The sequence below is a fragment of the Hydractinia symbiolongicarpus genome, chromosome 7, assembly GCF_029227915.1.
Source record: "Hydractinia symbiolongicarpus strain clone_291-10 chromosome 7, HSymV2.1, whole genome shotgun sequence".
NCBI lineage: Eukaryota > Metazoa > Cnidaria > Hydrozoa > Anthoathecata > Hydractiniidae > Hydractinia > Hydractinia symbiolongicarpus.
The window spans coordinates 17,282,156-17,290,706 of record NC_079881.1 but is presented as its reverse complement, the minus strand read 5'-3'; the positions used below and the strand labels follow the sequence as shown (position 1 = coordinate 17,290,706).

The 8,551-nt window shown below is 33.7% G+C and overlaps 1 protein-coding gene across 1 annotated transcript; it reads left to right on the top strand.

Annotated features, from left to right (window-relative positions):
* The first annotated feature begins 4,104 nt into the window (after window positions 1-4,104).
* Window positions 4,105-8,245, top strand: LOC130649636 (peroxisomal membrane protein PMP34-like). The gene is made up of 8 exons (XM_057455965.1): window positions 4,105-4,265; window positions 4,610-4,676; window positions 4,974-5,128; window positions 5,601-5,723; window positions 5,872-6,032; window positions 6,464-6,562; window positions 6,914-6,972; window positions 7,714-8,245. The coding sequence occupies exons 1-8, from the start codon at window positions 4,145-4,147 to the stop codon at window positions 7,871-7,873; spliced, it is 945 nt and encodes a 314-aa protein (XP_057311948.1). The 5' UTR covers window positions 4,105-4,144; the 3' UTR covers window positions 7,874-8,245.
* The last annotated feature ends 306 nt before the right edge of the window (window positions 8,246-8,551 follow it).

The window sequence follows — 8,551 nt, the reverse complement described above, 5'->3', positions numbered from 1 at the left end:
CTCTGTTAAGAATGCCAGGAATTTTCAAAATGGAAGCAAAATAAAGAATTATATAATATACTAGTTGATAAGGCCATGGAAAGATTCACTTAGGCAGAAGGAAAAATAGATTGTTTTAGATGTTTTGCTGACATCAGCAGTGCATATCTAAAAAAAATTGTCCAAATTTGTCCGTTGCCTGTAATGTGTAAAGGTTGAACTGCTAATGGAAATAATGGATAGGATCATATGAATTTGATGAACGCTTAAGAAGAAGGGTTTCAAAGATCTTCAAAATCCTAATATTTTAGAAATTTGTATACCTGTTGTATATATCGTGTAGATCTTGAAACGCTAATCAAGAAGATGTATAGAATTATGTACCTGTGACAAACGGTTGCAAAGATATTGGGGTTTAAAGGTTTTTTGATGATGTCATTGAAACTTACCCAAATTGGTCCCAGGTGGTCCCCTAGTTACTTACTTACTTATGTTACTTATGTTAACTTTTGAAGTTGTAGCTTCACGCCTGTTGTGTACGAACGACGTCAGTTACTTCTTCCTCTTCTTCTATTCCATCTCTAAAGAGAGGAGGATGAGAATTAGATCAAACTACAGTGACTATACTGTTTTCTGAGGCTTCTTTTGTCCAGGGGATCGGAGGTTCATCTGGGAGAGTTTTGAGAAACTTGTCGAGGGCTGTTTTAAACTTTAAAACTGGACGTGAGGTGATGCTTCTTAGAGACTTGGCAGGGCGTTGAAGGTTTTTGGAGTTTGATAACAGAAGCTGTTGTGTAGTTTAGCAAAGCTTGTGGAATTGTTCAGCACCGATGGTAGTTGAAAGAGACGCCCTTATCCTTGTGTTGCATGGGTTTGCATGGGTGGGTGAAGGTTTGGGACAATGCCTTTTTCCAACTGTATATGGCTTGATAGCGTTCACGTCATCGTTTTAACGAGTACAATTTGAGCTGTTTAAGTGCGTTGTTGTAAGTCATTCTGTGTACACAGTTGATCTTTTTCAGGTAGCTCCATTGTAGAGCTTCTAGTACCTTGATTTGTCCTTGTACTAGCGGGAAACCAAAGTTGAGAGGAGTACTTAAGTCTAGGGACGACAAGGGATTTCCATAGTAGTACGAGAACTTCTGGTGATTGCGATCGAAAGACTCGAAGAATCCAGCTTGTAAGTTGTTTCGTATTTTCTGCGATTTTATTTATATGCGATTTGAAGGTAGCATCATCTGTCAATAGTATTCCAAGATCTTTGGTTTGTGTTTTTGGTTGGATTTGTGTGGATGCTGTTGTTTTGTACTTTGACTTTGACTTTAGATCTAGGTCTTTTCTGTACTGCAGGAGTTCAAACTTTGCATTGTTGAACATCATGTTGTTTTGTTTACTCCATTCGTAAACTGAGTTTAGGTCTGCTTGCATTTTTTCAATTTCACTTTCAGGGCTAACCTTCATTGTAAGTCTTGTATCATCTGCAAAGCTTGAGAGTGATGCGTCCTTTACAGAAAGATCAATCCCCCCATAATGAGCGGTCCAAGCACACTTCCTTGTGGTACGCCAGAGATGACTTTTGTGGTGCATGAGTTGTGACCGTTTATTGAGACGTACTGGGTTCTGTTTTTTAGTAAGGACTTCAGCCATTTGAGTAGTTTGCCTTTGATACTTAAGTTTTCTAACTTTTTAAGGGTTATGTCTATATCGACCTTGTCAAACGCTTTTGCGAAATCTAGGTATACAACATCAGCGTTTGAGTTGTTGCAGAGTATTTGTAGAACGTTGTCGAAATGGTCAGGAAGCTGGCTCAGACATGACCGTCCACCACGAAAACCATGTTGGGAGCTGTTGAAAAGGTTATTTTCTTCCATGAATAACACAATTTGATTTCAGACAACATTTTCAAAGACCTTTATGATGTGAGAAGTTAGTGTGTCTGGAATGGTTCCTTCTTTAAATGATTTCGTCCAAATCAGCTTGAGTGGGGTTGCTATGACGTTTTTGCACTTTTTCAGTAGGATTGATGGGAAGCCATCAGGACCAGAAGATTAAGAAATTTAACATTTGAGGCATATATAAGTCTTTCGGCTACATCAAAGATGAAATGAACACATTCACTTTGCCTGTTACAGACAGACACACACACAGACACACTCTCTGTATTATTATATAAACTAGTTATTAAAACCTGTGGAAGAATCCACTAAAATTAGTGTGCTTCTTAACACAATAAAGTTTCTTGATAATTTCATTAAGAACGCTGAAAAAATTGTTTTAATCAAAATCCCGTTGAGGAATCCACTTAAAGCATTTAAAATGTTTAGTATGCTAACGAAATGGACAACAATAATAACAACGTTAATTTGCTGTGACTTTGCATGCACAATAATTTATCACAAACCATTTGTCACAATAAATTTAAATCTCAACTAATGAAATTATTTTATTTTAACACATCATTTGTTCTGGCCAATTAAAATCTTAAACTAAATGTTTATAAAATACAGAATTATTTTGTAGTATTATAGACCCTTTTAAAGAAAGTTGTAGAAAATATAATCTACTTTGCCTATTACAGACAGCCACACACACACAGTCTCTGTATATGTTATTATATAGATGAAACCGACATCCTGTTAAAGTGAAGGCTACTGTTTTAAGGCTTTATTAATACAAAGACTAATTTTTAAAGTAAAAATAAAAAATACCTTTATGTGACAGTCAACTTTGTAACATAAATGTCTGTCTGAAGACATTAAAAATCCTAATTTTTAACAAACCACTTTAAAGTTGGATTTTTAATGTTGATACATACTTATCAATGCAAATCAGTCGATACTTGCCAATGGCTACAGAATACTATTGTTGTAAAAATATTTTTTTGTGACAGCAATCTTTGCCAGATAGTCACTTTTTTCGGGTTTGATAATTGATATTAAGTTTACTGTAAGGGAAAGAAATGATTTTGCTTATGGGTATAAAAAAGCAGATTTTTTTAATGGTGAAATTTTTATTCCTAAATTATGTGGAAATTTTTTTTTTTAATAAAAAATTTTACTCGTTAATAACTTTGGGATCAAAGTGTGATCTCTTTGTAACACATATTCTGTATCATACTGACTATGTCTTATTATACCAAAGAATGTTACAAAACGAATGGGGACCAACCTGAGAAAACTTGTCAAACATCTAAGGGGCAAAACATAAAGATGGAAAAGGAATTAGGGGGAGAGGACGATTGACTATTGCCAAAATTGATGCTTTTTAAAATTTTTATGGGGGTTCAATACAAGCTTCAAGGTTTTCACACCAATGAAAAATAAGTTTATTTATTTTTTGTATTTATTTTGTACATAATATATACATAGTTACATCAAATTAGGAATGCTTATGGCTTCACAAAATTCTTCCTAGTTTTCTGCATATGCGTCCTCACGAATTTCTACAACAATATCAGCTGGCGCCAAACCCACCCAACATCTTTCATTTCACCAATTAAAGTCTCTTTATTATTTTTGTTTTCAGTCATATTCACTTATAAATCTAAACATGCGCATATAGAAAGAAAAAGAATATTTGAATAAAGTTCATTATCAGAGTGTGCCCAAAGTGATCGTTACTATGGTTATTTTAGCTTAGTCATGCGGCAAGTTAATCGTTGAAAATTTGTGAAGCTAATTTTCTCTGTGTTCATTTTTTCGTGAAGTAGTGCTTATATTTTGACTTTCTTTTACATAACCAGATAACTTTGCATAGGAAAGTTAATTTAAAATCAAGCTGAATAATCCAGAATGGTTTGTCATTTTTTTATTTTTTTTTTCTCTGATAATTCTGACGGGTTTAAACAAAACGACTTGGAATTAAGAAAAAAATCCAATAGATACATCCCTCCTGAATAAAATAATCGAAAAAGTGGGGGAAAAATGTTAGGATCTTTCCAAATATTCATACATTTAAATAGATTAATCATGCTTACTTAATTTTTAAACATTTTATAGTTTACATTCTTGATTGTATACCTGTTTAATTTAATATAGCAGTCTCAGGACTCTGAAGATTGAATTAATTTTTGACAGTAATGGATACTCGTTCAATTAAATATGACATATAAATAGTTTCTTTTTTAGTTACTAGTTTATTTTACAAATAAAAACATATTTTCGACATGAGTTTCACTGACCTGTTCTCATATAACAACCTTACTCATGCATTTGCTGGTGCAACAGGAAGTGTAGTTGGCATGTCTACGTTTTATCCACTGGATACTGTAAGGACAAGGCTTCAAAGTAAGTTTTTATCACACCTTATTTTTGCACACTAAAAATTTTTAGTTTATAATGTATAAAATGGACCTTGCTATAGTTTTTTTCGAGTGTAAAAAAAAACATGTCATGGTTGACAAGATGTTTATGAGTATGTGATTCAAAGCATAAGATAACTGTAATTGTAAAAAAAAACCTGTAATTGCAGGTCTTTGCTGGAAAAATGTAGCTGGTTAGTTGATTCTTCTTATTATTATTGATTATTGCCTGTTATTTGATGCATTGCATATTTTGTGATTGGCCATCATCACAACAGATTAGAATTTGTGTTTGAAAAAAAAACATAAGAATATGTAATTATATTTTAGCTGATGACGATTTAAAAGCAGTTGGACCATTTCGAGTAATGAAACAATTATCTGAAGAAGAAGGAGTGTAAGCAAAGCAATTTAAGTCAAGAAAAAGAGTGAGGGGAGGGAGGACTAAGAATTAAGATAGTTTTATTTTTCTTGTTCATAGCCTTGTGTAAAAGTAAAGAAAGAAATGATGTTTGTTTATAAGAACAGGAGTTTTGGCCTGAAGTGTTTTTACATATCCTGAAAATTGTTCCAATTTTGTTCTTGTGTTTACATTTTATTCATTCCGAAAAAAATGACCATTGACCATTGTATAGTCTCTATAAAAAATGTACTTTAAAGGAAATCAATTGCATTTATTTGCTATTCTTTTTAGAGGGACATTGTATCGAGGTTTAACACCAGTATTGACAAGTCTGTACTGCTCGAACTTTGTTTATTTTTATGCCTTTAATGGCATGAAAACAATTGCAAACTTGAATGGCATAAAACCAAGCATATCACGTGATCTGATTTTTGGTTATTTGTCTGGCAAGTATTTCTTCTATGTTTTCGTTATATCCGAAAGGTTAAATTTAAAATTTCAATACTGTGAAAAAACGAATTCATTGGAGCTTAGCCTGATTCTCAATGAGGATGATGAGGTTATCACACTTTCTTGTTGCTGCAACAAAGACTTATCGGTTTATTAGGAATAAAAAGCAATAAAGTATTCTAGCTTGTTTCTGACGATAGGCAAGCAGACAGTGAATAACAAAACATTTTAAGAAAAATCGATGATCTTTAGTGTCTTGTAGGCAACAAGATCATCGCCTTCGTTGGAATCAGGCTTTACTTAAAATGGGCAGGTATCGTGTTGGAGAAACTTGTATAGGCCAAACTTTCACACTTGTCAATTATGTTTGACCGTGTCATCGTGTTTCTGTAATGCATTGTGGTGGTCTTCAAAGATACACCTCAACCTTTTCGTCTGTCTCATGTTGGGTTAACCATATTCTTTCAGGTTGTATTAATGCTCTTGTCACAACTCCACTGTGGGTGGTTAATACGCGACTGAAGTTGCAATGTACACAAAAAACAAGTACTAGTGATGGTACACAACCAAAAAAACTGGATGGTTTATTTCGTAAGTAACGAAATCTGTATATGAAAGTTTTAGGGAATCAACGAATAAAGTTAGCTACTTTTCATTTTTTCTTCAGACAATCAGGTAACGTTTTCAAAAAAATGCTAATGCTAAGGTAATAAATATTTGTTTTCAACTCATCTTTTAGATGGTTTATGCACTATTTCTAAGGAAGAAGGAATGCCAGCGCTCTGGAATGGAGTTCAGACCTCGTTTATATTATCCGGTAATCCTGCAATCCACTTCATGGTGTATGAAAGCTTAAAGAGATTTTTCTTTAAAACAAAGCTAGCTAAAGGTCAGAAAACAGTGAGTTAACTTTTTTTTGGTTTGGGTTGGGAAAACGGTGTTTATATGTGAAACGATATCAGTAAATATAAGTAAACCAGTGTGGAAGTGCTGCAAAGATGTTAAATCACGTGGAACTCGAACCCGCAACTTCTCGCTTACCAGGCATTTTGGCTACAACCCCTGCGCTATCGACCCAATCCTTTGCAATATGCCACCAAATAATGCACGGCCGGTTTGTGTAAAAAGCTTTTGGCATGTGCATACGTCTGGAGTGCGAAAAAAAGACAATGGTGGGCAATTAATCAAATTATATATAGATTTTTTAGGAATAAAAAATCTAAAGGACAAAGGAATGGAACATTCTAATGTCGTTTTCTTTTCTTTTTTTAATTTTAATGACTATTAATAAGTTACGATCCTAGTGACTAACATATGTTTTGTTAATATAGAATCTATCGTCATTTGAATCCTTCTTGTTGGGCGGTTTTGCTAAAGCGGTTGCAACAGTTATCACATATCCGTTACAGTTGATTCAATGTCGTCAACGTGTGAGTATACATTCTGTAGGTTTCTAAAACAGGTTACATTCAACTACCTTTCTAGCTGTTTAACTGTTGACTTTATGCGGGTCCGTCTGGTTTGAAGAATCTAAGCAATGTTTTTTTTCCACAAAATGGTTTTTGTTTTTATCGTTTTAAACTGATAGGTACCTTGTACAACTGTCTCCTCTTGTTTTTTTGCTTCAGTCACATGACACAACACAGTTTATCTGCATATCTCTCTTGTTTTTTTGCTTTAGTCACATGACACAACACAGTTTATCTGCATATCTCTGTTGTTTTTTGCCTTAGTCACATGACACAACACAGTTTATCTGCATATCTCTGTTGTTGGTTTAGGCTAATAAAAAAATTGGAAGCAATGTGTCCATCTATGAAGTTGTACAAGATGTTCTTAGGTATGAAAGCTTTTCTTATGTTTACTAACAAGTAATTTGCAAAATGGGCTTGGAAACTTGTAGAATATGTATTGTGGTTATGAACAATTGAAATGTTTTGCTTAGTTTGCAGTAAATGCAGCGTATAGTTTGTATTGTGTGACTTTTTGTTCAGTCTGGTGTCTGCAGGACCCTTAAGTTCTTAAATTAGGATAAGGTATAATCTAAAAAACTTTTTATGTCAAAAATTCTGGGGAAAAAGTCCAAAAATTTGGAATATCAAAATTTCAGGAGAAAAACCTTGAATATTCTCTAAATAAATCCTTGAATATCCAAAATTCTCCGCAGCTAAACCTTTAAAATATGAGTATTCAAAAATCTCTTGCAGGAAAGCGTGAAAACCTTATATATCCAAATTTATCTGAAACAAAACTTTGGAAATTTTTAATACCCAAAAGTCTAAACCAGGGTGAGGCTCTTGCATAAACCTCGATGATACATTTTGCAGTTTTGTGTACTTCGATTTCTCAGTCTTTCACATTGTGACTTAAAAATAGAAAGTTGCTCGAGAAGCTAGAAATATCATTAAGATAAAGCATCAAGCTGTTATGAAGAAACCAACAGAAAAACTGGATCAAGAATACAATGAACGTTTTAGACAAGAGCAAAATTATATTAAATCTGAAATCAAGAGGTTTGGTGCGACCAGTGTTTTCATTTACACGGAGGGATATTTTTCATTTTGTTGTTGTTTTTCTTTAGACAAGCTGGCATCTCAGGCTTATATAAGGGCATGGAATCGAAACTGTATCAAACCGTGTTAACAGCCGCCCTTATGTTTTTAACTTACGAAAAAATATTGTCATTTATATACTGGATGTTCCGTGTGCAGAAAAAACAAAACAGTGAATTTAAGGGCTAGGTGTTGTATTTAACTAGGCTTTCTCTTAATTCAAACTGCTTGTATAATACTCAAACCAACTAGACCACGCAAATCAAATGCAAAAAGACCTCGAACGATATAAACTTTTTCCCGAACTGTGCTGAAAGTACAACAGTAGGAAAAACAAGTTTTACCAACAACTTTCAACTGTCAATTTTTATTAAATAACAGTTAAAACGGAAGAAATTTTGCTATCCCTTCTGACAATTCCCGCAAAATATTAAGCTTAAAAAACGAGCGGATGCTTCTGTTTACACCAAAATTAGTAGAAATATACATTTATAATTTTGTGTATATTATTATTTTATACTTCAGTGAATTTATTAAAAAAATAGAAATAAGTCTGTTAAATGAATTTATTTTTGTTTCCGAAACACTGCGATTTTACGCCATTGTGTGAGATGACACCGCAAAGTCAGAAGTTTATGGTGGCAATTTGTTGCTATTTTTGTTTTTGTGTCCATCTATATTATAATGCCCGCATACGTCTGTCTGTCTGTCACGCAAAATGGTAGCTTAGCTGCGCAAGTAGCGAGACGCACGCAATGCGTTATAAAAAGGACGGGCGAACCCGTGGATTTTCCACGGGCTAACGACTAGTCTTATCTATTACCTATATTGCATAAGGTGGGAAAGGTATTATAATCGAAATCAAAA

What these genes read in the sequence shown, in the direction of transcription:
- LOC130649636 (XM_057455965.1), top strand. Translation starts at nt 4,145, where the DNA reads ATGAGTTTCACTGACCTGTTCTCATATAACAACCTTACTCATGCATTT. An exon ending in TTATCTGAAGAAGAAGGAGT is followed by an intron (nt 4,677 to 4,973) that starts GTAAGCAAAGCA and finishes TATTCTTTTTAG; the next exon opens with AGGGACATTGTATCGAGGTT. An exon ending in GTTGTACAAGATGTTCTTAG is followed by an intron (nt 6,973 to 7,713) that starts GTATGAAAGCTT and finishes GTTTTTCTTTAG; the next exon opens with ACAAGCTGGCATCTCAGGCT.